Raw genomic sequence first — 27,119 nt, 5'->3', positions numbered from 1 at the left:
GCCATTCCCACGTTTTAATGATGAATTTCTCCCTAAAGGAGAATGAATATATTTCTGATGAGGCCTTTGGAAGTAATTTCTTGCTTTCATTACTAGAAAAAATAAAGTTTTATGGTGCTGCATATTGTAAAATATTTTACTACGTGGAATCTACCCTTCATCACTTAAAACAAAAGTAGAACTATATAGGAAAGAAAAGTACAATGAAACAATTAAGCTCATTCATTCTTTCTTAAGTGATCTGGACTTAACCTCACCTGCCCAGAGAAAAGCTGGGCTGTGTCCCAAACAGTAGGAGGGAAAAACTAGCCATGCCAGACACCCACAGCAAGTTGATTTCAACCCTCACCCATGTCTTGTCCTGGGAGCAGACGGGACTCAGTCAGCTGCTAGGCTGTGCCCGTCAGGTATGGTCTGTGCTCCTTGCTAAGCCTTTTGTCTTTCTGGACCAAGATCCTTAACCTTTGTCACATCACTGACTTGGAGTGCCTGCTTGATCATCTGGCAGAAGCGACACCAGCTCTGGAGTACCTCAGCCTGCTGGGAAATGTGGCATGTCCCAACGAGCTAGTCAGCCTGGAAAAGGATGAGGAAGACTACAAGAGATACAGGTGAGTATCTAGGGGTTTGAGCATGGTGTGAGAAGGGAAAAATGACATCTTTGGGGAGATAATATTATATTCTGGGGTGCATAGTAGAGGTCTGGTAGGTATCAGTGGCCCCTTCATGCTGTATTAAACTTTCCCCCTTGGGTACCCTATAGCCAGGGTCTCCCTTCATTGAGGGTAACCAGAGTCAAGAAACATGAAAAGCTGTTGTGTGGTATAGGCCAGGCATTGGCAAACTTTTTTATAAAGGGCTGGATATTAAATATTTTATGCTTTGAAGGTCCTATGTTCTCTGTCGCAACTATTCAACTCTTCCATTCTAGTGCGTAAGTAGCAATGAACAGTTGGTAAATGAATGGGCAATGCCATGTTCCAATAAAACTTTATTTACAAAAACATGCAGCAGGCCAGGTTAGACCCGTGGGCTATTTTTTGCTGGCCCCTGCTCCTTGTCGTAAGATCTTTCTGTCTGCCTCTGAGTCACTATTTAGAGAGAGGGTACTTCCCACAAAGGTTTAGGGAGCTTATATACAATCCCAAGAGGAAATCCCATGAGGCATATGGCTTTGTTCCATAAAGCTATGCCTCTGTGTCCACCAACAATGGGATTTGATGGGCTCCAGGTAGAAATGCTTTTTTTTCTTTTCTCAACTTCTGAACCATCTGCTTTGAAATACCTGATCCAAACTCACTTCTCTTTAGGGAATCTTTTTGATCTAACCCATTTTACTAAACTCATTTTTCCTCTGTACTTGGAATTCTGTATGCTCTTGTTCTTCATTATTGTTTTGTAAATGTTTTGAATGATCTTTTCATATGTGTGGTGTAGCTTTTCTCTCCATTATGATGTGAGCTCTCATTAACACCCCACCTGATGAATCAATGTGGGAAGGAGGGAGGGAGGAAGGAAGGAAGGAAGTGTAAGGCAGGTAGGGCTACCGGAAAATAAGTTTGGGAGGATTGGGGAGAAAGGATAATGGTTCGAGAGGAACTGGTTCTATTGGGGATCAGATTTTTAAATCTGTGGTGACCCACGAAGGAATGCAGTTGAGGGCATACATTTTATATAAAGGCAATCTGTAAGAAATAGTGAAGGTTATTGAACATTGTATGTCAAAAAAAATACATATACATATACATGTTAGCAAGAGTACAGCAGAAATTCAGCTGTACTTCTTTACTGGGAAGAATTTTGTAGGAATCTTAGACTATTTTTAAGCCATCTTAGAATAAAGCTCTATCCCTACTTCAAAAGAAATGCACTAAATCTTTTTTCCTCATGAAGATTTTTATTGGGGATGTGATACTGTCGATGTGAATATGATTTCTTTAGCAGAAATATGGTTAATATCCAGCGAGTAAATAGTTAAAATTTCTAAATCAACCTGTTAAGTTAATCACTTAGAACTTAATTTTCTTCTTTAACAGTTACTCTTATCAACTTTGAGTCATTTAACAGCTTGATTTCAGCTATGAAGGGATCATTTAAAACATTTTATCTTCTGGCAGCAACTTATTATAAGATATATCTTGGAAGGGTCAGGAGGTACAAGAAAGTTCTCTCAGTTAACATTTTTAGTAAACCAAGAATTGTTTGGGAAATTCTCATTTGTTTTTTGACTTTTTTCTTTAGATTTCTGGTTTTAATGCTTTAAAATCACCCAATAAATTTTATATATGTACATATACATGCATGTGTGTATATGTGTGTATGCACACATTCACACACATTCATTCTTTCATTCAGTTATTCATGGAGTTATATGTGAATTGAACTGTAGGTGTATTTTTTTTTGGAATGAGAGTAATAGAGGGAGGAAAATCTCCCACTCCACCTTACTCTATTCAGTCTCAAAGAGAAGGTTGTAAAGGAAAAAGAAAAGCTAATGCCATTTTTGTTGTTATTGTAACCAGTCTCATTGGAAAAAATACTTAGATCCATGGTGTAAGGGGTCAGATCAAAAGATCTGATGTGGAGTCCAGCTTTGCCAGTGGGACCTTTAAAATGGGGAGGACAGTTTAGATCAGTGACCCTTAACCAAGGCTATACTTGTGAATCATCCAAGGCGTTTTGATTCATTTAGTGCCAAATGCAACAAAATAGTCAATAGGTGACTTTGATGCTCAGTCAAGAACGACTGGACTAAGGGGTACTTAAAGTCCCTGTCGGCTCTGGTGTTCTGAGATACTGTCCTCCCAAGCAGTTACAGTTCCCCTTTGACCATCTCATACCATTTTATATATTCCATCATGTATATTTCTCTGACTACTTCATATATGTCGACATCCAGAGAATGGCTTCCAGAAGGTCAGGACTGCGTCTTCTTGCCCTTTGAAGCCTTATCAATACTGAAAGTAGTACTGGCTGTGTAATAGGGACTTGGTGACTGTTTACAGGAGGCGGCTTGAAATTACTGTTCCATCTGAGAAGCTGAGTACTTGTAGAGAAATGCCGGGCCCTTTGGGCACCTTGGGTGCCCACTGCCTATTTAGAATTAGATCCACTTGGATGTCAACAAATGCAGTTAACAAGCAAGGAACTATCCTTCAGAATCTACCCAAGTGTTGGTCGTTGGGTCATGATTCTTTAGGGAGGGCTTGATTGTAGAAGTGTGATCCTGCTCCTGGGCTGGCCTGGGTACCCTCCAACCATACCTTCCCCACTCCATGTCTGTTAACCCCTGGAAGCCGTGGAGGGCTGGGGCTGGGGAGGCTGTGTGTTAGTGCACATATGTCAAGGTTGCCATGAGGAGATGGATTCTAGAGGCCACACACAGCCGAAATCACATCTGGTCAGAACTACCTTAGGAAATCTGTAAGTCACCCACCACATCGGCAAAATGTGCACCCTCTGAGAGAAACAGGAACTAAGAACGGTGGAGGGAACGTTCAATGTGGGCCCATCCAGTTATACATCGACTGCACGGCCTCTGATGCTTGAGTGGAGTGGCAGGCCTGTTCTCTAGCAATTCTAGATTTTTTATTTCTTTTACTTATTTTTTATTTCTGCTTTAACAAGCACCGTCACCCTTGCATTTGGGTGAGATGAATGGGTGGATGAGGCAGTTCTTTTCTGTGGTCTGTAAGCAGCCCTGCTTTATTCATCCTGGAGTCTGTGCTTCATGTGCCCCTGAGAAATTTTACAGTTTCACAGTAAGACTTCTGAATCCTGAGTTCCTGTGGCATTTGGGTTTCTACAAAACAGTGTAGCCACCATTTGTTTCCTTTTGGTAAAATGTTTTCCTGGCCCTTTATCCACAAAGAGTGAGGTCAGCCTTCCTTCTAGCTGATTACCCAGAGCCTAATAGTAGGGCCTCTATGTAAATTTATAGGACATTTTTACTTGAAAATTGCTTAGAAAATGAATGATATTTCTACAGTTTACTGTTTTTCACTTTAAGTACATTTTCTGACAATATGTCTTCTATTAATCATTTAAGCAGTAGTAGGAGCCTTAAAGGAGTGTATTCAGAAGCAAGAACCCATGGTTCATTTAGAGCTGTCTAAAAAAATTTCACATTGATTGGCATCCTCTGTGGTTATGTGATGTAATATTTATAATATGTCACCCAGCCATACATCAAAACAAGTACGTCTTTTGTTTCATTTCCATGAGATATGTTGATTTCAGAGAGGTCAGTCCAGTTTCAGGTCACATGGTGGACAACCACTGGACCAGAAATGGGAAGTGACCAGGTTTATGGAGCTATTGGAAATGGACCCACAGTTGCTTCAGTTTCTACTGATGCTTTCCTCCCCTCCCCGCAACATCACCCCTTTTCCTTCCTCACTTACCCCTATGCACCCAGTTGGATTGTCTTGGCACACATCCCAACAGTAAAATGGGCCCCTTAAATCCGTGAGTGAGCATGAACATACTCCCAAGTTGTTGAGCAGTGCCCTGGTCCTGCTGGGGCAGGAACTAAACCGAGCCTGGGGTTTCTCTGTGCCATTCCTCACAGCTCATAGCTGAAATACTTCCATTGCCACGTTATTACAGGCGCTGAAACCTGCCCTTGCTTTGCCATGTGTACACAGTGGGCTGCTATTTTGGAATGAATGTTGAATGGAGGTGCATGTTGAGTGGTGGTGCTGGACCTGAAGGTCCAGCAGCAGCCTTCAGGACTGGGGCAGGAAAGGATGGGGAAGCCGAGCTGAGCCGGGGGACCACCACTTTACTAAGGATCTCCTTGGGGCCTCCGGTGGACTTGAATACTGGCCAGACAATAAATCAAGTCTGGGGGACTTGGATGCCCAGGACGGTCTATTTTTCTGTCTTCCTTTGTCATTCTTTTCTTTCCTCTTTACTGCAGGAAAGACAGTAGAGTGGAAGTCCATGGTGCACAAGTGCTAGACCTCAGGCATCAAATAAGGGAGTTGGTCTCATGGTCTCTTAGTGTTCCTTCCTCCACTAAACGCTTCTGTCACTAAATCCTTCATTCTCTCCTGCCACTCCAATCTCCGGTTGGCTTCTCCTTCCTCCCTCCTCCTCAGTAGGCCCCTCTGTATTCCTTACAACTTGAAATTATTTAAAACGTGACACCCTTTCTTTGTTGCCTCCCAGGGAGGAGCCCTGGGGCCTGCCCAGTGTCTGTCTCACTCAGCCAAGGGGAAGGAGGGAGGGGCCTGCCATCGACTGCTGGCCGTCCTGGGTTACCACCATTTCCCAGCCGTAGAGGAGCTGTAAAACTTGTGGCTTACATAACCCAGTGAGCATTCTCCAGCTAATCTGCAATCTGGGCTTTGAAGATCACAAGAAAGCAAAGGTCACGACCCAGAGATCAAAGTGACAGAAGCCCACAGAGTAATTGCTGGTGACCCTCTGTCGAGGGCCTTGGTCTGTCCTGTGGGTGTATTGTTTGCATTGAGACTTCAAACGTGCTGCCGGTGAACTGAGGGAAGTCAGCTGGCCTTGGCCGGTTGTCAGGCGTTCATTAATGCTGTAGGTGAGCTCACCTCAGCTCATTAGAGAGCATTGTCGTCTCTCCACTCACAGTGTTTGTTCATCCCTCTGTGGTCTTTATTGACTTTTCCTCACGGTTCTCCTTTACCTGGAGATGTGCGGGGGTGGTTAGACAAGGAAATTGGAGTAAGAAGAAAGGAGGATATGGATGCATTTATTGTAAATTAACTTGGAGGCACATGGAATTCAAGCCAGCTACAGCTTAAAAGAGGCTGGGGCAGCATGTATCCCTCTCCCTTCGTGGCACAGATGGAGAAATTGAGACTCAGGACGGTGGCAGAGACTGAGCCAAGATCACACAGCAGGCGAAGCCCAGAGCCCGGGCACTTTCCTCTGCCCCGTTAGTCCCCACGCTTTTTGGTGGGAAGACCTCCCTCTTGTCGTTTTGTCCGCTCCCCTCCGCCCAACACTTGAAAGCTTTGGTCTCTTCCATAAGCTGCATTTAAGCAGCTGCTAACTTTTTAAAATTCGTCAGAGACGTTTAGCTGCTGATCAGTGCTTTTGATCTGCATGAGGTAAGCAGTGTTACCAAACGGGGTTCATGTCATCCAGTCAAGAGCAAAGAAGCTTGATGTTTTGTTGGCATGTCCACGCTTTTCTGTTACGCTTTGTGAAAGTTTGAGAGCAGTTCATGGATCACCCCTTGCTGCCCTCGGGGCCCCTGGGTGGGGCACCAGTCACCAGGTCTCCCCCCCTTCCCATGCCTGGGAGCAAGAAGGCAGCAGGAAGCAATAGGAAGAAGCATTGAGTGCTGTGAAAGGAAGGAAGTGGGGAAAATCCCAGTGACGCCATATCCAGTTCCCTCAGGATCTGGAAATTTGGTGTTTCTTGAGTAGAGTCTCCTCAGAGGATGAAACATGGCAGCCAGCCCCAGAAGCAGACATCGGAGATCTGTCTTGGTGTTTCTGTGGTTGTGCAGAGGGCCTGGGGGGCAGCCAGATCCCCCGGGGAAGCAGATGTGGTCAGAAGACAAGAGCACCCTCCCTTCCCTTTGAAGTCTAGATGAAAAATGCCAGAGCTTTGGGATTTCGGTAGAGAAAATTGATTTGGGAGCAAACAAATAAACAAACAAAAAAGCCTTTCTGCTGTTCCTTTTGTCCCCCCTACCAGTTGTAGGTAACCGGTAACTTCCTAAGAGAAGTTCTTTCAGGAAGTGGAGCATCCTCTATGAAAAGAGAGAGAACCCGAAAAGCTCTGTGTGGGGCTCTCACTTTTGGAGAATCTGTTTGCAGACAGAGACAGATGGGTCTTTGAACACCTTCCCAGGGTCCCTGGTCTCCTCTTGATAACCTCACCTTCCGTATCACAGCCAGGAGGGCCCCTGATTTCACTCCCTACCCCTCCCAGCCCTGCGGCTTTCTCCCAGCCACCTTGGGAAGGTCAGGAAAGTTGGCATTGCCCTCTGGAGCAGGGGACGTGAGCCTTAGAACTTAGACGGATCTCTTTTCATTAAGCAGTGCCCTGGCTTAACAAGCAGTTTTATAAATCTGAAGCTGTCTCCGGGTGCTGCAGGATTTATAGACGGGGGTTTCTGCCATAAAGTGGTTTATGATGGCTGCCTTCTGTGTTATTAGTAGCTGTCTCTTCCTTCAACCATTGCTGTTTGATAATAGCTTTAAAACACCCAGAATTACTTACCTGCAAGCCCCATTCCCGATAGCCCCTGTTGACAGTCTGAATAAGTTTACTGCCCTTTTGTTGTACTTTACCTTCAAAACAAACTGATTGAACCATCAATAGCTCGTGGAAGCTGACAGAGGCATGTCATCTGGACTCGCCCTGGCGATTGCAGGTTATCTGGGGGAGTTAACCTTCCCGCATTGTTAACTGAAATGTTTTATGTACTGTGCAACTTTAGGATATGGCTGTGATAACCCCAGTAACTAAGTAATACATCACCGTAAAGAGATTTTGGTGCAACAAATAACCCTGGATTAACTTTACAAGGGTTGAATTGATATTGTAAAAGCCTTCATTCTGTGGCTTCGGGAATCCTCTCGTATTTTTATGGCAAACTTGTATTATACTCAGGATTGAAGCTGCAGCTTTTGACACCCTGACATGATCGAGAACAAAGGGAAATAGATCTCCCAAGACCAGAATGGGACAGGCAGGCAGAAAGCCCACTGGACTTATCTCTTGGCAGTAATGTTTGGAGCCAGTTCCAAACCACCAAGGGGCAGGAAGGTCTGGTAGATGTGGCTGCTGTCTGGGCGCCGGGTACCACAGACACTGGAGCAGGACAGACCATTAGAAGAACTGAGAAGGAGACTCTTGGTGGCCTTACCAACCTCATAATTCCCAAACTGTTATTCCTCGTGATGTTATTTTCACTTGCACAGTGGTTCGCTGCAGGCCTAGTTAGCATCAGCCTCACCTGGGAACTTAATCAGAATGTGAATTTGAGACTTCATTCCAGATATAGTGAATCAGAAACTCTAGGGGTGGGGCCCTGCGATATGCGTTTCAACAAGGCATCTGGGGGACGCTGATGCCCCCCTCAAGTTTGAGAACAACTGTGCTAGAATATAAGCTCGTTGAGAGCAGAGACCTTGTCTGTTTTGTGCATCACCTTATTCTCAGTACCTAGCGCAGTTCCTGGCAGGTGGTAGCTTCTTAATAATTATTTGTTGGGTGAGTGAATGTGTAAGTAAATGAAAGAAGACATCTCTTAAGAGACGAACTTCGGGCCCTGAGCTGAGTTTCCGACTGAGATATCTGGGACGAGCCTTCTCGGTGCCTCTCAAACATGTTTAAGCATCGACCACCTGGAAACCCCAGGCTGGCCAACAGGATGGGAGTCAAGTCACCTCTAGTTTCAGGGGTGACTGGCAGCCTATTTCATGGGTGTTTCTTTGGTTCTAAAAGAAGAGTGCTCTGAAAACAGCAGCTCTTTGTCATCTAAAATTTTTAACTAGCTTAAAAGCCAGCACTTCTCTCTCTCTCCTTTGATTTCAGGGCTGTGATCCAAAGTGGGGCAAAATGACAACGTGCTGTCTGTTGTCACCGTGGTTCCTGCCAGCCCTGTGAAGACATCTTTCATTCCATCATTAAACATTGGCTGATTTTCTAATACTGATGTTTTCTTCCCCTGAATATTCATCTTTTCCCACCCTACACTTAGTGGGTGTCTTTACTCCTTTGAGCGTCACTCCTGACATATTGTTTCCATCTGTACGTGTCTTTATTTGAAAGAATCTGTTGTCATCAAGACTTTGCTGCTACAAGCAGAAGATGGAAGTTTTTTCTGACACTGACTGAGGCCAGTGGGAGTTCTCCTGGAGGATAGAAAGGTCATTTGGGCCTTTGTAGAACTTTTCTAATTTAGGGTAAGCTTAGGCGGCATTTGGAGAGGGAAATGCTCAGGGAGAAGCAGGAAAGAAGGTAGTGCATAGTTTGAGGCCAGGGAGGAAGCAGGAAGTAGATCGTCAAATTTCCAGGACCTCAGATGTTGGTGTGGAAGTTTCAGGGGAGGAAAAGGATACACAAGAGAATTTAGAGTATTTTGACTTTAAAAAAGAGTAATATGAAGGCTGTGATCAGAGGCCTCTAAGCTGTTGTCTCTGGCACCTGAGTGATCAGCTAAATCTTTTACCTGGACAAGCATATGTGAGGCCGTGGGGTGATGTGAGACCATCTGATGAATGGGGAAGCTGGCCTTGGGAACCCAAGGCTTTGCTGAGGAGGGAGGCCTGCTACACACCCCAAGTAACATGTGCACTGAGAAAAAGCTCAGTGCTTGGGCTGCTTTAGGGCTTGGTTCTTTGAAGCCTTCTTGAGATTTCCTGTTCCTCTTTCTTTGTGCTCCCAAAGCTACTTTGTGTATAACCTCAAACTTGGCACTTACCTATGCTGATTTCTAATTTCTTTGTGTGAGTCTTTCTTCCTCATTACGCTAAGACGCTCTTTAAGAGCAGAAACCATGTTGTAATCACCTCTGTATACCTAGGGTCTGGCACGTAGTAGGTGCTTAAGAAATATTTGTGCAACTGAAATGAACTGGTATTTTATGGAGTCCGTTCTAATGCTACTTTTCTAAATGGTGTGAGGGTGAGGAAAAAAAAAAACACAAAAAACCTGGTCCCTGCCTTCAAAAAGCTTATACTTTAGGTGAGGACATTAACTGAACACCAGCAAAGCAATTAAAAAACAATAAAATGTTAAATTGCAGGATGCTGAAAATGCCTCCTGGGAGTGTTGAGAAGGGAGAAAGCAATGCGGGCTGCGGGTGCAGGAGAAAACTTCCTGCGGGTTGGGATTTGGAAGATGGGTGGATACGGAGGACGCTGGGTACAGGGAGAAAAAGTCAGATTCCCACGGAAATGATTTATTGCTCTTGACGTTGGGTCCTCTACTCTTCTTCCTAAGCAAGACAGGGTCTAAACAATTGCTCCTTTGTTTGATGGAGTATGGGGGCTTGATGGAGAACATCTGGGTTGGTGACTACCATTGAGGAAGGAAACATATAGGCAGGTGTCTATACCTTTTATATATTTATTTATATGTTTATATACCTGTCTCCTGGCCAGGCAAGTCTTCTTGTCAAGTCCATACACCTGCTTGATAGTTCATCACACAAGAGGTCAGTCATTGGGTTATCCTTGGAGGCCGTAATGGATCCCAAAGACTCTTTCCAGGGGGATGGAGACCATATAGCATTTTGGGGGCTATTAATATCCCCTAGAAACCAACTCTCCTTGTTTCTCCTTGATGGAGATAATCTCCATAGCGCCAGTGTAGAAGTAACTCAGTGATGATGAGAAAAAAGTCCTCAAGACCCCTGTTTGATTCCTCAGGGAAGCATTTCTCAGCTCTATGTGTTTCTTACTGCTATCCCAAAGTTGCCCAGGTTATTATTATTATCTTGATGGCAAATTAAAGTCTCTTGTCTCAGCTTCAAAATGAAGATTTGCTGTTATCTCAGAGATGAGAATGATACAGATGACCCATAGGAATGGCAATGACATTAATGGTATGATCAGGTTGTAGGTTATTTTCACTGAGAACTTCTTGTGTAGCCAAGATGTTGGGTCCATTTTTCAGAATGGTAGAAGGTAAACACGTTGATAGGATCTTACTGGCTAATCCAGGTGTGTGTGTGTGTGTGTGCGTGTGTGTGTATGTGTATCTACCTTTGAGTCAAGAGCAACCATTGGAGTATATTTTGAAAGTTTAGTTGTGTATCTGTGTAAAATAGAACCATTTGGATTTCCCCAAAGAGTGGTTATTCATTCTTTGTGAAAGAAGAGAGGAGAGGCAGGAACCAAGGTCTAAACTTCTGAAGACCTAATGGTGTAGTTTCCTGCTCATCAGACAAATTGCAGGAACGTTTGAGGCTGTCACCCCAGTCTTCCTGAGTTACCTCTGACTGTTCTCTTCCAGATGCTTTGTTCTGCACAAGCTGCCCAACTTGAAGTTTCTGGATGCTCGTAAAGTAACCAAACAAGAACGAGAGGAAGCTTTGGTCAGAGGGGCGTTCATGAAGGTGGTGAAGCCCAAGGTAAGCCCTCTACTCACTGTTCTTTGCAAGGATTTATGCCTCACCTGTTGGATACTCTTTGACCCTGGAGGAAGTCCTCCTATGTGTTCAGAATGCAGGAGGGATCTCACACCAGGATTTCATCCATGGATATACTGTTGGCCAAACAAGAAGTAGAACTGGGTATAAACTGGGTTTTCCTGTGACCCAGCCTAGGGGACCTTATTGGTAAGGTGATTTCAGGCAGATGGCTCTTGTACCAATAAAGCAGCATCATACACAGCCCAATGGTGACGTTCCTGGGGAGGATTTTGGGCCTCGTGGAAGATGTTTTATTTACAGGGTGGGGCCTCTGCAGGTCTGTAGCTAAGAAAGGAGAAACAGGAAAGCATTGGGCATTTACTGTTTCTCAGGGGGGTAGGATTCCTCTAGTGACTCAGAGGGGGCCCTTCTTTCTTGGGACCAAAGGGTAGCTGGGGGAGAGTGATTTTCTCTTGTCCACAGGTGAGGGCTTGATAGCTCTTGGAAATGTTGTTGGCAGGGAAGGCGATTTTTCTGACAATGTGATCTGGGACTGGTGTGTGCTTCCGTCATGTAGCTCATGGGAATGCTGTTTACTGACCTTTGCTTCGCCAGCTGAGTCTGCTTCGAGACCGTGGGATTGAACGTGGTGTCATCTTAATGACAGCATTGATGAGGCAGGGGAGATTTGGCTTGGGGTCTTGGATTCAGACACAAGGAGATTATTAAAGACATGGGCTTGGGAGGAGCTGGGGTCCTTCAGTGAAGCCTGAGGCTGGGGAATGGACTTGATGACCCCTTTGGAGGTCCCTCACTGTCCTGGAGCTCTGTGGCGCTACGGTCACTTCCTGTGGGATCCTAGCTCGTGTGTTGAAAACACTAGCCCAGAAATCCTTGAGGTCTCGTTTGTCCTCACTGATTGACTTTGAACACTCTGAACATGCATTGGAAGTGATTAAGAGGGAAAGAGGAAAAAACAAACAGAACGAAACAGAAAAATGAAAACTCTTCCGTCAAGTTGCTCAGCTGGCAGCAGACCTCAGGCCACTTTCTCTCCCTGAATCCATGAGGTGCAACTTATTTCCCGTTATGCTGAATAAAATTGCTAACAGTTGTGGAAATACATGATATGGAGAGTATAATACTGGCAGATAAATGTATTGTTACCTGTTTCAGCATGTGGGAAATTAATTGAGTGATTCGCTTTGTAGCTATTAAAGTGTTAACAGTTTTACTAATGGAGGCACCGATTTGATGTATTGCTCATGACTGCCTTTAGTTATTCCAGCTTTTGTGATTTTGTTCAAAAGAAATAATTTATTTCTTGGCCTCCTTTTTTTTTTTTCTTTTTTTGGTTAAAAGATTCCAGAGACAGCCCGTATCACCAAACCAAAGTACGACAAATAGACTGTTTATAGTATCTCGGGTTCCTGCCCATCCTGAATTTCCCACCGTCGTGTATGCATGCATTTTGTAGAATAGATGCTATTTCTCCTGCTTTCACTGTCTTTGACACGGAAGCTCTGGAAATCCGGAAGATTCGTAAAGGTATACCCATCATATTGGAGTGGGGTGTCAATGTCATCCACTACTGTTCTGAGGTTCTTTGTGTCCAGGTATGTGAGTCCTCACATAATCTTCTAACGTGGAAGGAAGGGAACGTTGGCTTACTGTACAGATGAGATAACTCAGGCCTTAAGACGCTATTTGGGCTGCTCAAGTCACCAGCTCATCATTGCTAGAGCCCGCGCTTTACCTGTGTGTCTGACCGCGGAGCCTACATTCTTCCACTCCGATCTCTTACCCCTGGAGCACTCATCTCCCCGTTCTCCCCATGCATCTCTCTGTCCAGACAGAACCTCTGAGGAAGGCCTAAGTGAAGAAAACAGGAAAGAGCAGGGCTGTTCTGTTGGAGTTAGAGATGGGGGGGGACTGAAGTCCTCCCCTGCCTCTGAAAGCAGGGAATGACTCCTTAACATCCAGCAGTAGCTGGTTCTCTGAGTCGTTAGCACCATCATCAGAAATGCCCTTCAAAGCTCCACATCAGTTTCTAATCAGTTATAGAATTAGCTCATGTTTGTGTGGTTGATACTACCATCTTTACTAACTGTGTTAAGCTTTGAAATATCCATTAATTATTTGGAGAGAGACAAAAATACTCTGACAAAGCATGAGGACATTTGGTGGTTATCCTTTCGTAGAGTTCCATGATTTCCAAACTGGAGAGGGCTTCAGAACTCACCTGGTCTGTGCTCTTATTTTATGGGTGAAGGAACTGGGAGAGGACGTAGTTCCCTAAGGCCCCACAGTCCCTTGGAGGCAGAACTGGGACCAGAACCCAGACCATCTGGCCTCCCAGTGAAGTGTTCTCTTTACAGTGTGATCTTTCAAGTGCACTGGAGGATTTCTCTGTGTTCTGGTTTCATATCAAGCTGTATGCCTCTCATGAATGGCAGGCAATTCCCTTCTGTCTGCTGTTTGCTGGGCAATGTGCTGGTACTTTTCTTGCAGATAGAAAGAGGTCAAATGATGAGCTCCTTGCTGAATTAATAAATTGGGATTAAAAAGGCTGATTCTCGCCTGCTCACAGTATGTACAGACATATGTTTGTTCCTTGCAGGTGTGTATATATGCTTTCCATCTCTGTGTGTGTGTGTGTGTATATATATATATATTTACTTATATATATATATATATATACATACACATATATGTACTGGGAGGTATGTGTACACCCGGAGTCGGCTCCTAAGTGGAGAGCAATTTCCTCTCCGTGAATTGCCGATGCTGTGCTGAGCACACTTGGTGAAGACCTATTTTTCATCACGGACTCGGAATCTCAAGTTGGCTTCTGTCCTTTCTGAGGCAATGGCGTCCTGTTTTGCTTACTTGGCAGAATGCGCTGATGGATGATCAAGGGGGCCGTGATTTGGGGAGCTGTTCTCATTTTATTCCTGACATAAGGTATTTGGGAGAATGGGAAATGCCTCTCCAATCACAGCCGTTGCCTTGGAGGTAGGGAACGGGCAGTCTGGGTGTTCTCGGCTGACGCAAATGCAGAATCATCCAGTAACTCATAAACCCCCTGAGTCACAAGGGTTTGATCTGGTACCTGGCAGGCCCCAGCGCTTGAAGTGTGGAGTTGGCTCTCTCTGCCTCTCACGATGACACATTTCTCCTTCGTGGCTGCCTTTTGGCTTTTGTTGTTTAAAAGCGGCCTTCTGTCTGAGCTCTGATTGTACAGAACGATGCTGTCATTCATTAGGAAGTGACAGCTAACGTTGCAGTGGCTCTTCTAGTCTCTGTGTGTGTGTGTTTAGTGAATGGACCTACAACAGCTCGGCTTTGCTCATTTCCCAAAATTTTAAAGAAAATATATATCTCTGTCAAATATTGGCCATCGGATCATGCCACTGTCAATGCAGAGAGCACCAAGCTGGACGCAGAGGAGGTGGTAGACCGCAAAGAACGGATTCTGTAGTGACCAGACCGTGACCACCCCCTCGCTGCTCCGGGAAACGTAGGTCAAATCAGTGCAGAGGCCTGTCCAGGAGTGCATGCGTGGCGGGCACGCCGGCCCTGCACGTCAGAGAGACAGTGCAAGAATCCAACGGTTAGAATTACTTATTATGTCCTGGCTCTGTAATTATTCATCCCTGTTCTGGCAAAGAGTGCAGTTGTCATTTCTGTGACATAATTATTTAAAGCTGAGCCCTCTTGTTTTACAGGCAAATATAGGAAGTTGGCTACCAACAGTTTAATCTTTGTAATCTTATAGAAGCAATGGGAGGCGCAGCTACCAGGGCAGCTGGACCGAGAACCTCAGCCTCTATTAGAAAGTGTTTAGACATGTGTGTTTTTGCTTGTAATCATGTCCCTATTCTCATAGGTAAGATAGGGTCATAGGTTTGTTTGTGAGTGTCAGTGTGTCCTTGAAAATATGACATCCGTGTCTTTATGTGGGCACACCTGGGTTTCCTATCCTGTGTAGCTTGTGCATTTGTGTAGTTTTGCATCGTTTTGCATATTTGTGTATGTGTCTTTGGGTATTTTTCTTGGGGGGGTGCACTATAGAATGTGCGTGTGTGTGTGTGTGTGTGTGTGTGTGTGTGTGTGTGTGTGTGAGAGAGAGAGAGAGAGAGAGAGAGAGAGAGAGAGAGAGAGAGAGACTGAGAAGAGAGAGAGAAAGGAGAAGGGAGGAAAGGAGGCAGAGGGAGATGTGATGTGTTAAAGGAATAAACATGTACCTTTGGAAATCTTTTTTATTCTTGTCCTTAAACTGGAAGTTGAAAGCTATTTGGGTCCAAGGACCACCTGCTTCCCAGACTATACTACATAGTCCCGCTCTTGACACTTGGAGTTGGGCCCAAACTTTCCTGGGTACCTTTAGTTTCTTCCATCTGTGTCTATGTTTTTGGAGTTCCAGGCAAAAGGCAAACTAGGATAAAGACAGGGAGTGGAAGCATCTGGAAGCCCACTCTTTGTCAGGACAAAGCTGCTGAGCACCTACTGGGGTGTCAGCTCCATGACGATAGGAGCTTGCTTTTGTGCGCTCCTCTCTCTCCAGGGCTTGGTCAGTCACAGAGGCTCAGCCAATGCTCGTCAAAGCGATGAACTATGAACAGAGCATTTTGGAGGAGGATCCATCAAAAAAGGCTGGTCCATTTTTTTTATTGCCTCAATGTGGTCCTCTGCAAAAGCAGGAAAGGGACTTTTGCCATAAGAAAATGTAATAACTTGGATCTGTGTGTTGGCAGCAAAGAGGGATCCTGGGTCACATATTTGTTTTTCTAAAGGATTTCCCCTGGGATTACTCACGATGGCAAAACCTACGGCCACCGTGATCCCCAGGGCCATGGCTTCTCCATGAGGCAGCTTTGCTGGGGTGGGCAGCAGGGCTGCAGTCCGAGCTCCCTGTCACTGCTGATGTGTTCTCTGAGCCCTTCACTCGGAATCTTTCTGCTCATGTTAGGGATTTTAGGGGGAAAAAGCAGCTTTTCTCAGAAAACATGTTGGGGTACTCCACAAGTCTGTGGGTTGTTAAAAGGAGATTTTCTCTGTCTTAGCTGCTCTTGTGCTTTCTCTGTGCCATAAAGGAGCACTGCCTCATGGCTTGTTTGGTTTACTTATTGTTTTTTATGCCTAGCCTAGTTCTTCACTAAGTGCTACCTGGTTCTAAAGCACAGTGTGTATGTCTTTCATATATTCTCTTACCCCATGGAGCCAATTGCAAACATGTGAAAGGTTATCCGAAATTACCTCTAGATAGGTTGCAATTACTAACATTTACTCTATACTCAATATTTTTTAAAATATGTCTTTTACATAAAGCCAGGGTATGCCTGTAAATAAATATTGTAAACCACATGAACACGCAGTTTCAGTAGGCAGTAAGCCGGTAGACGTTGAAAGTTCTCTACTGTGCCCAACTGTCAGAAGAAAACTAAAAATGTCAGTTGATTTTCTAGATATTTCTAACTACCTGAATACATTAATGTTTTATGGTTCTTTTCTGTTTTCATACAGATGTTTCTCATCTAGAGACATATTCAGATTCTATTTCCAGTTACTTTATAGTACATTTTGAAGGGAGGAAAAATTTTTAATTCTTTTTTGGAAGACGCTTAGGCATTGTATTTAGAAACAACTTCAGAAGCCAAAAATTTGCAGTTTGTTTGTTTTTCATTCTTCTTTCTGATTTCACAGTTTGCCACATTCATTTGATGGGGGGATCACTTGTATTTCTTCATTTTTAGCACCATGGCATCCTGTGTCTCAAATAAATGCTTTCAGAGTGTTGCTTTTTGTAGACCATGTTGGTAGCTTTTTATGGCCTTGCTTTTGGATAGCAACCCTCTGCAATCAGAGATAGACTGTTGCAGAGAAGTTGTGTCTCCAGCACCCTAGAGATAAAGCGCCCTAGCAAAGCCCTGTAGATAGGAAGTTGAAACCACAATAGAAGGAAAGTGAATAGAACTGTAGTTGATGGTAGCAGCCTCTGAGAGCCACGTCCAGATGTCCCTGGGGCCTGGGCAGGTGCTACACATATAGTACGCATCATTCTCCATTAAGCCCAGTATCTGGTGAGATATCATTGTGTCTCTGTTGGAGTCATTGGCTTTCACTGCACCCCGATGGCCCAGCTCCACATTCATCCTCTTTGTGACCTCTAACATGCTGGCTTTTTTTCCAGAGATGTTTGGACAGACACATGCCTAGAGGATCATGGAAGTAAGTGGCATTTTTGGGGGAATGAGATGTGTCCCTAGCATCATTTGTACAGCCTCTGGAACCTACCCATTGGGAGAACTGTGGTAGATTTCATTATTTGTCTAAAATTGTTCCACCCCTTCTGCCCTTGCCATGGCTTCCCCTTTAAGAGAGAGGCATACCTCTCCATCCCATTGACTTTGGACTTGGCCATGTGGCACTTCGGCCAGTGGGATGTGAGTGGAAGTGACAGCATGCCAACTCTAGGCCAAGGCCTCACGAGGTACTATGTGTTTCCACTCACCCTTCTTGCACGCCCGCCATTTGCTGTGGAAACCACATGAGATGCAGGCTGAGCGGACACACGCTGAGATTAAAGCCTGAAGCAGAACTACCCCAGCCACCCTCAGACCTCTGCACGAGAAAGACATGCTGGTCATAAGCCGCTGGGACTTTAGGAGCACTGTTGCTGCAGAAACCTGATGAACACATAGGCCGTCCGTGCTCACATTCTCTCCTCTGGCCTTCCCCGGCCACTTGGACCAGGGCTCTTAACTGAGACACAACTTGGGGTGTAATGAGGTTCATGGCAGTTTTGGGTGTCACAGCACCAAATTCAGTAGGCTTTCTGGTTGCCTCACTAATTAGGATCGAAGGCCAGCCTCAGGGTCGACTGGCTGCTTAGCAGTGGATTATTATTTGTGATGAAACTTTCCCGATATGTGAGTCGAAGCAACACCTAGCGTATATAAGGTGTCCACTATGTATTAGATATTGTACTAGCGACTTAATATTATCTCTCAATTTCTCTTTGAACTCGAATCTGCCAGTGATGATCAGAGAACTTGCCTACATCACTTAAAATTACAGAGCAATGTGGAATCCAGTTCTTCCTCAGGCCCACTTCGGCCCCTAAGCTCATGCCCTTTGTCCTGTACACCTTAAATTTCATCATCCAGACATGGAGATATAATGAGAGGCAGGAGAAGAAGAGCAGGAGGACCAGGACATGGAAGGGAGCCCGAGGTGACTTAATAATTTTCGATTTTGACCTTGTGACTACTCCCTCCAATCCATTTTGGTGAAAATTTGTGGGCTAGGCCGAGAATTGCAGGAGCCAGGTGGTGGAGGGCTCTGTTTATTAGGCAAAGCTTGCAACTTAATTTGAAGATGAGGAGGAACCTTGGGAGGGTTCAGAGTGGGAGGAAAGTATGGGCAGGTCTGTGTCTGGATCCCTGGGTGTCTGGCGGGCGGGGGTTCGGGGGGTACTCGTGCTCTGTGTATACAGCAGGTGTTTTGGAAATCTGTACAGAGGCAGCTGCCGGCCCGAGGCCACCCAGCATGCAGAGCACCCAGGCCAGTGGTGGTGCTCAGTTGGCCACGCAGGTCAAAGGGCTGGGGCCCACAGCCCTCCCCTGACCACAGGGAGGGGTCTGGGTGGTAGCCAGCAACTCAGATGCTGGGATGAGGAGAAAGCCGATGGCTGTCAGAGACCCAATAGTAACTCACCTGGCAGTGGGTCTCTGACATCCTAAAAAGTTCTTTGACATGTTCTTACCCCAAAGACCCTGTCCCCTGTGGTATCAGCTGCTGCCTTAATTTTAAGGAATGAATTTAAGCCTTCTTAACTGAGCCATGAGAAATCCTCATTTGTGTGATCTCTGGTAATGATTAAGGTGGAGCCTTCATAGCCGACTATGTCTGTAATCTGTACATTTCCAGCCTGACATTTTCTTGATCCACTTTAGAAGACTGTTTTTGGTATTTCCCATTTGCAATTTAGGTTTTTTTTAAGTATTTTTTAAAATTAAGCTTGACGGGAAAGAGAAGAGGGGAAGAGGAAAATAAAGGTGCTTCCTTAAGAAAGTGGGTTCTCAGAGCATAAAGTTGGGGTGCTGATTTCAAGTTACCCATGTTTAAAGCTCACATCACCCTGTATTCTGTGTGCAGCTCCGGGCTTGGCAGGGAGCTGTCCTCCTGAGACAGGTGCATTGGTAACCCGGGGCAACACCTTATCCTTAACATGCTTTACTCTCCTTGATCTCCCGCGCGTGCGTGCGCGCGCACACAGGCACACGCGCACACACATACACACACACACACACACACACACACACCCTTTGCTTTGAGCCTTTGAGCCTGATGATTCCAGGCCAGTGATGAGGAGGACTGGGTTGGAAGTACAGGACCAACTTGTCTAGAACAGAGGAAAAAGGCCAATGACTGAGGTCTGAGTGAGGGGAGGATCATGATGGCCTCAGTGTTCTCACCCTCCGCCGGTTCCCTGGGCCTTGCTCTCTACCCTTCTGACCTCTGCGGCTTCATGAGTCTCTGCCTTGCTTAGAAAGTCCCTTCTGGACCCATGGCAACATCAGATCGTAGGGACTAAACCCTCAGGTGTATAGGATTCCTGTAAGGCAGGGAAGCCTGCAGGATGGATGGCTCACTAGGGAAAAATCATGAACATTGTTCTGAAGCTAACTTTGATTCCGTGTTAATATTACGTGCAATTCCATGGCTAAGAGAGGAAGAGAAAACCAAGATGGTGTAGTCTCAATTTCTGCTCTTGAGTTCTGGTTATTTCCAAATTGCCTGCAACTAATAGCAGATGTACTGGTTTGCTGCCATAACAAATACCACGGACTGGGTGGCTTTAACAACAGAAATTCCTTTTCTCACAGCTAGGAGGCTGCAATTCCAAGATTAAGGTGTTGGTGGGATTGGTTTCTTTTGAGGTCTCTCTCCTTGGATTGCAGGTGACTGCCTTCTTTCTGTGTCTCCACATGGTCACCTTGATGTGCACACACAGCCCTGCTATCTGTTTGTGTGTCCAGATGTCCTCCTCTTACAAGGACAGGTCATATTGGATTAGGGCCCACACACAGGCCTCTTTTTCGCTCAGTCACCTCTTTAAAGGTCCTGTCTCCAAACATAGTCACATTCTGAGGTACTGGGGGGTTAGACTTCAACATAGAAATTTGGGATGGGGACACAATTCAGCCCCTAACAGCAGACGAGAAGAGTGAACTTTAAGAAGAATATATTTAAGAAAACTCATGTAAGCTTAGTGATAAAAGGGATGTCTATGATACTTAACATTTACTTGTTCTTTTCATTGCCCCCAAAAGCCTAAGAAGCAAAATCAGTGGATAGAATAAAGTAGTAGGATAACCTTAGGTTTCCAACTTGATGGGAGTTAAAAGTCTTCACAGAGTTTGACTGAAACAGAAATTTGACCTGTTTGCCTGAGTGCGGCTGATAAATACTTTTCAGGATCTCATCCAGGTGAGTGCCAAGCAAGTATGCACAGGTAATTGCCTGGATTAGTGGGGAGCTCCAGTAATGACATCTCCCCCACACAGCAGGCTGAGTGAGGAGCCCGACACTCAGAGGGGAGCTTCTTCTCATTAAAAAAAATTTACCCCTAGAGGTGCCCTTTGCCCCAAATTGTTCCTTGAGGAGTGAAAAGAAGCTGTTTCTTGTTATAAGGGAGAAGAGTCCTGACACATGTCCACTGGTCTCTGCCTGTTTCTCCAGAGCTTATTTCTCCCTGTCAAGACCTCCAGGAACATCCAGTTCCCAGGTAGCTGTTGGTTCCCGCTTGTGAGTTGGTTCCAAGTGTCTAGGCAGTGTGATTTTGCCTCTTCATTGTTTTGTCTACCTGTGGTCACCGTGGCTGGCTTCTGGGGCCCGTGTCTACACTCTGACTCTAGAAACATCCTCACTATCCCTCTGACCAGGCAAAGTGATGTTTCACAAGCATGATGGGGCAGGTCTGCCCTTGGGGTCCTTGAAGGCTGATGGCACAACTGGCTCTTTCATTTGCTTTTCTGCTCCTTACAGTAGCGTGTCTTAGATTAACAGACAGGGCGCCAGCAATAATGCACAGATGCTCTGTAATTGGGGCTTCCTTTGATGTTAATTTAGCGAAGTTCAATGCTATTGTCAGTGATAGCAATTATGCTCAGCCTTTCCACCAAGGACATTTTAGGATAATTTTATTTTTCATGTGCATTTTAAAATATGGCAGTAAATTTTGCGCTACACTACCTGAATTAGAACTCATTATTTCTTTTCAGCAGCCAACCACTGCTCTCTACCTAGGCTCCAAAGCTGTATCTTTATTTTTCTTTTTTGGAGTGGGGAATTTTAAAGTGGGACTTCTACCTCATGAAGCTTTTTAACTCATGAGTGAAATTTAGAAGTGAGTCTTTTGGTTTTTGGTTGGCGTTTTGTACTGTCACAGAGACTATCTGGCTTAGTCACCTCTCCCGTGTTTTATCTGGACCATTTTTATTCATTCCTTCCCATCACCTGACCTTTATTTTTGTTCTTGACATGATTCAAGAAGTTGCCTCCAGCTGTTCTTTTGGGAAGGTTTAAAATCTGCATGTATCATGGCTCTTGTATTCCATGGCAAACCTATGAGTCTTACTTTGTTCATGGGCTGTTGTCAGATTTGCTCTTCCATTTGGGGGCCAGTCTCACTCCAGGTTTCAGGATTATATTTAGGTTTGGATTAAAGGCCACACTTCTGCCATCTGTTTCTCCATTGTTACTACGGGGCATGTCATACCTCCTTTCACATTTGTTGTGAGGATTAACTGAGATAATGTGTGTAAGCAGCTCATACAGTCTCTCTGGTATGTAGCTAGTGTTCTTAGGTGTGAGCATTTCAAAACAGCTCTGTTTGGGGGCCATTGCTGTGTCTTCCAGTTGTGCAAGTGAACACGACGAAGATGATTTTGGCTTGAGTTGGGGGGTGTATTAGTTGTCTGGGGGCTGCCTTAACAAAACACCATAAACTGGGTAGCTTAAACAACAGAACTTTATTTTCTCACAGTTCTGGAGGCTGGAAGGTCCAGATCAGGGTGCCACATGGTTAGGTTCTGGTGAGAGCCCTCTTCACAGCTTACAGACAGCCGTCTCTCACTGCTGTGTCCTCATGTGTCAGGAGGAAGAAGAGGGAGAGGGAGAGCAATGTTGATTGATTGATTGATACATCTTCCTCTTTTTATAAGGCTGCAGTCCTATTGGGTCAGGGCCCCACCTGTATGTCCTCATTTAACCTTAATTACCTCCCAAAGACTCTGTCTCCAGAAACAGTTACATTGGGGGTTAGGGCTTCAGCATATGAATTTGGGGGAGCATAATTCAGTTCATAGAAGGGGGTATTACCCCTATAGTCCTGGTGACTTAACTGAGTTTTCTGGGATTTATACTGGTTTCTAAGGTTTTACTAAGTGTTACTTCCTGATGAGAGTAAAACACCTAAAAGAAAGGAATATGGGAGGAGAAAGAAGGCCTCCTGTTCATCCTGGGGAGGCTGGGCCCCTAAGTTTGGGGGTCTTCCCAGGCACTACACAGGCCTTTTTGTTCTCATGGTGGTGGTGAGGGGAAGGAGCCAGGGCAATAAGAGGTACAAGAAAAGTCCGTGCAGTATTAAGACATAGGAATTCCCACGGTCACTGATGCAAACAGGAGACAGTGCTGCACCGTCCCCAAGCGGACGGCAGTAGGGCAGTCCCCCCGTAGGGTCCAAACTGAGCAAGGGATGCCTGGTGCAAAAAGAAGCCCTTAAGCCCTTTCGTTTGGGTGACCTTGGACTCAACTCTCATAATCCTCCTGCAACTGCCTTGGCGAATCTGGAAATCAAGGCCGATGTTTCGATTCTAGAATTTGTCACTGGAGTCAGTCCCCTTCTGCCCCATAGATAGTAAAATGGAGAAAACCAGGGAGTGAAATCTGGGGGCTTGTTACACATGTCCAAAGAATATTATCTCATCATTAGAGGGGGCTTTGAAAACCCAAGGTTGAGATACTGGATCTCTGGATAATTAGAAAACAACCAAGAGCTGTATTACACCAAGCCACGTTTTTTCTTTTTTTCCCCTGAAAAATCTGTTTCAGTTCAGTATGTTTAAAAAAAAAAAAAAAAAAGTCTGATTTCTGCACTCATTCTAATTTTTAGTCATGGTATGTTTTGGAAAAGATTAAATTACAAATTATTTTTGTTCCTTGTATTCAGAAAAGCCTCAATACCAGTTTGTGCCTTCTGGACTTTGGGATTACAGAGGCCGAATCTGAACGCTATGCATCGTGTTTCCTTAGGTGAAAATGGGTAGAAATAAAACAGACGAAGGAATGAAAAGCTGTGCCGTCTTTGCTTCCCCTCCCCTCTTCTTTTCCACATTACATGACTAAATGTGCAACTTTGTTCACATAACTGCTACAAACAGTTCACTGTGTAGGCCAAACGCTCTCTAATGCAGTAAAATTAAGAAATAATATGCTTTGAAAGTGATTTATGAGTGTGGTTAAACTGCCAGATTTACAAAGAAATAGTTCAGATCTTGGGAAGCCTCAGGAGTCACGTCAAAAATGAATTTGACCATGATTTAAACTGCTACTTTTCTTACATGACATTTAATATGTGTACTTTGGAGGCCCATATGTCTTTAATAAAATAGCATTAAGTTTTAAATATGATATGAATGCAGCCAGTTTCTAAATTCATAACCTTTTCCACAACTCCAAAATGCTAACCAGTAAGGGAGTCATACACACAATAAAACATAAACCTTAGAAAATAGCTTTTTATTAAAATGGTTAGACACTTGGCAGCTGGGTTGCAATGTAATAAATACTTACAGCATTGTGGGTTTATCAGACGTTGTTTACCCTGCAAGCAACTGGGACCAGACAACTAATTATAACCCCTGCACAAAAGCAGTTCAGGCTGAGTACCCCTGAGCGTATCAGAGAGGCAGAGTAGTTTTGCTGAGAGTCCTGGACTTGGGTTCTCAGAGAGCTGGGTTCTGATCCCTCTCCGCCACTTAAAGGAGTGTGACCTTAGCCAGGTTGCACCATTTCGATAATTTTCCCTAGCCTGTGTCACGGAGACAGTACCACCTGCCACGCAGGTTGGTTGTGACAATGAGAAACAAATGCATCAAGGCATCTGGCACAGGGCCTGGCGCATAGTAGGCGCACAGCAAAGAGAAGCAGTTCTTTTGAGAATATTCTTTAATAAAAAAGTAGTTTAGGCGAGATCGTCAGGTCCCTTGTAGCAGTTCTGTGACAACTATAGGATGGCACTTAGAAAAGGTAAGCCACTTAGCCAGAGGTCAGCTTAAGTCTCGCAGAGAATGAATAAGGAAGCGCCTTGCTTCACTCCCTTCTGAAAGGCACGAGCATGTCGGAACTGACAGCAAGACATACCTGGTTCAGGGGGAGCAGGAGTGTGTTGGTGCCACCATCACTTAGCTGTTCCTGGAGATGGAGGTAAGGTGTGCAGTGCGGCCTCTTCCTGCCTTCTGGGTTTCCAGGTCATAGAAAATGAGAGTTACTCTTGTAAGCTGTATTGCATCACAGCAAAAGGTCTTTCATTGCTGCTGCTGCTTTGTATGTGTGTGTGTGTGTGTGTGTGTGTGTGTGTGTGTGTGTATGAGAGAGAGAGAGAGAGAGAGAGAGAGAGCGCGAGAGTGAGAGAATGTGTAAACAGGTCTCTCTGTGGAATAGTTTTGAAGTAAGGCTTCCTGATTTCCATGTTTCTAGTTGCTTATGTGCAACTTGCTTTTCTGTATCTCAGAGGAAACAGCCAGTCCGGCCATGGTCTGATTTTGTCTGTCCATGCAACTAAACATTGCTACCCTCCACAGACTTCCTTAGGAAGGAATTCCTGAATTTCTTAAAAGGGGAATTGTAAGTGATGTTTGAGCACAGCCTTTGAATCTCAGGGCTCAGACTTATGCGTGGTAATCAGAGATTAAAAGGCCCTGGGACCATTTCATTTTGTTTTATTTTATTTTTAGATGTTTTTTAAAAACAATGTTATGATCCCATTAAGGATTAATAAAATTAATAAGGGAAATCTTTCAACTGTATTCCCTACATGGTAACTCCATGCCTTTTCATTTTGCTCTGTTCCCTTTCAAACCTTATCCCTTTCGATAGGTATTTATGTGTGTTTAATGCTCTACTTTTTTACCTAATATTTTTATTGTGGTACTTTGCAGTCTTCAAGTTTATTCTTTTTATGGAGTTTACAGTTCTTCATCAAATTGATATAAGTACAGTCAGTTACCAAACCATTTTCCCACTGTTGCTAGATTTTAACCTTATTTATAAAATACTGCTAGTTGTGTGTGTATGTGTGTATGTGTTTCCTTTAAATTATTTCCTTAAGATAATTTTCCAGGGATGGGTTTATCGGATCTCAGGATATGGGAAGAACGGCCGTTTGAGGCTCTGTGTAAGAATGCCTAGGGACTTCCCTGGTGGTCCAGTGGGTAGGACTCTGTGCCCCCAGTGCAGGGGGCCCAGGTTCAGTCCCTGGTTGGAGAGCTGGATCCTGCATGCATGCCGCAACTGGAAGTTTGTGTGCCACAACTGAGAAGCCCGCATGCCACAGCTAAGAGGTCCGCATGCCGCAACTAAAGATCCCACGTGCCGCAACTGGGACCTGGTGCAGCCTAAATAAACAAATATTAAAAAAAAAAAAGAATGCCTAGGTACCGTCTTCAAGTTGGCGGTCCGTCCTGGATGAGTCACTCCACCTGTGAGGCTGGAGGCAGAATGTAGGTCAAAAGGGACACCTAACACTTCCAAGGCTCTCTTTGGGAATGGGCTTCCCAAGGTCTTATTGGTTGGTATGGTTCAGGGTCTGTGGGAGCTCCCACAAAGCATGCATTGACCTGCTGAGTTATAGTCCTAGGGAATTACGGGTTCCCTCAGCATCCTGAAAATTATTAACAGCATGCAATCCTGATCACTGTGAATGTGACTTTAGACTGTTAGCCAAATCTTTGCATAATACCAATCATTCTACCTATAAAAGCACAAATATGTTATTGTTCTCAATAGGCTATTTAATGCAGCTTTGGGGAGGCAAAAAGAGAAAAGAAGATTACAAGCTGGCTGATCTTGCTTTTATTTCTCTTAAATCTATCCACACTTCTCAGGGGTTGTACTCGTTTAAAGATTGTATGCAACTGTGCAGTCTGTGTGATTTGGAAAGCAAATCAAACTAAATATGAAGTTTTCAGCATGTGTTGTTTTTAAAAGATTTCATACATTTATTTCAAATATACATTTCTTCCCGAGTAGTGCTAAACCTATAATCTTTTTCTTGTTACATTTCTTTTTTTGGGAAGGAGGCCGAGAGGGTGACTTAGTTTTGGAGTGGAAGGTTCCTATTAACATTTACCTCCTTCTTGTGCGGCATTATTCACAGCAGAGCTATTAAGGCTAATTATTTTCAGGTTTCTATCAAAGGGGAATATTTGAGCTGACAAAAAAAAAGAAGCATTTATTGGGAAGAAAAATGGCCTGTTTAAATAAGAAAGGGATCATTATCATGTGCATCCTACCTCCCCCTCCCAGTTATTAGTCTGTGAGGGGAGGAGGGGCCAGGAGACCCCAGGGGAGTCTGTGAGAGGAGGTTCTAGGGGGCTGTGCTCACTGAGAAGCTTGGTACCCCAAGAAGAGGCCATGCTTTTCCCCCCTCATTTGTCTGCAGCCCATCTGGGTTGCTCATTGACCTTGGAGCTATTGTCAGTCTGTTATTTTCCTTCTCTTCTTGGGTAAAATTCACGGATCCTTGGTATGTAGTGGAAAGAATATTGGTCGGGGAGCTGGATGTATCAGTCAGGAAAGGCTAACTGCTGTGACAAGTAGCCCCCAAGTCTGTGGCTTCATCACTCACAGTCCACTGAGGGTTTCTGGATGGGGAGTGCAGAGCATCCTGTCCATCAGGGACCTAGATTCCTTCTATCCAGTGGCTCTGTGGTTTTCTTGGGCCTTGGGGTTCTTCCCTGGCTTCAGCCCACGGATGGAG

At 44.7% G+C, this 27,119-nt stretch overlaps 1 protein-coding gene across 1 annotated transcript in view; it reads left to right on the top strand.

The window, feature by feature from the left end:
- The window catches only part of LOC102993792 (leucine-rich melanocyte differentiation-associated protein), a 129,476-nt gene that overhangs the window by 66,474 nt on the left and 35,883 nt on the right, over window positions 1–27,119 (top strand). The window contains exons 4-6 of the mRNA XM_055081164.1: window positions 474–611; window positions 10,954–11,071; window positions 12,434–12,465. Of these exons, the coding sequence (XP_054937139.1) occupies window positions 474–611; window positions 10,954–11,071; window positions 12,434–12,465 (288 nt within the window). The remainder of the gene's footprint in view (window positions 1–473; window positions 612–10,953; window positions 11,072–12,433; window positions 12,466–27,119) is intronic.

The sequence above is a fragment of the Physeter macrocephalus genome, chromosome 20 (assembly GCF_002837175.3).
Source record: "Physeter macrocephalus isolate SW-GA chromosome 20, ASM283717v5, whole genome shotgun sequence".
In the NCBI taxonomy this organism is placed as follows: domain Eukaryota; kingdom Metazoa; phylum Chordata; class Mammalia; order Artiodactyla; family Physeteridae; genus Physeter; species Physeter macrocephalus.
The sequence above is the reverse complement of the archived record's forward strand: the minus strand, read 5'-3'. Positions and strand labels throughout refer to the sequence as shown.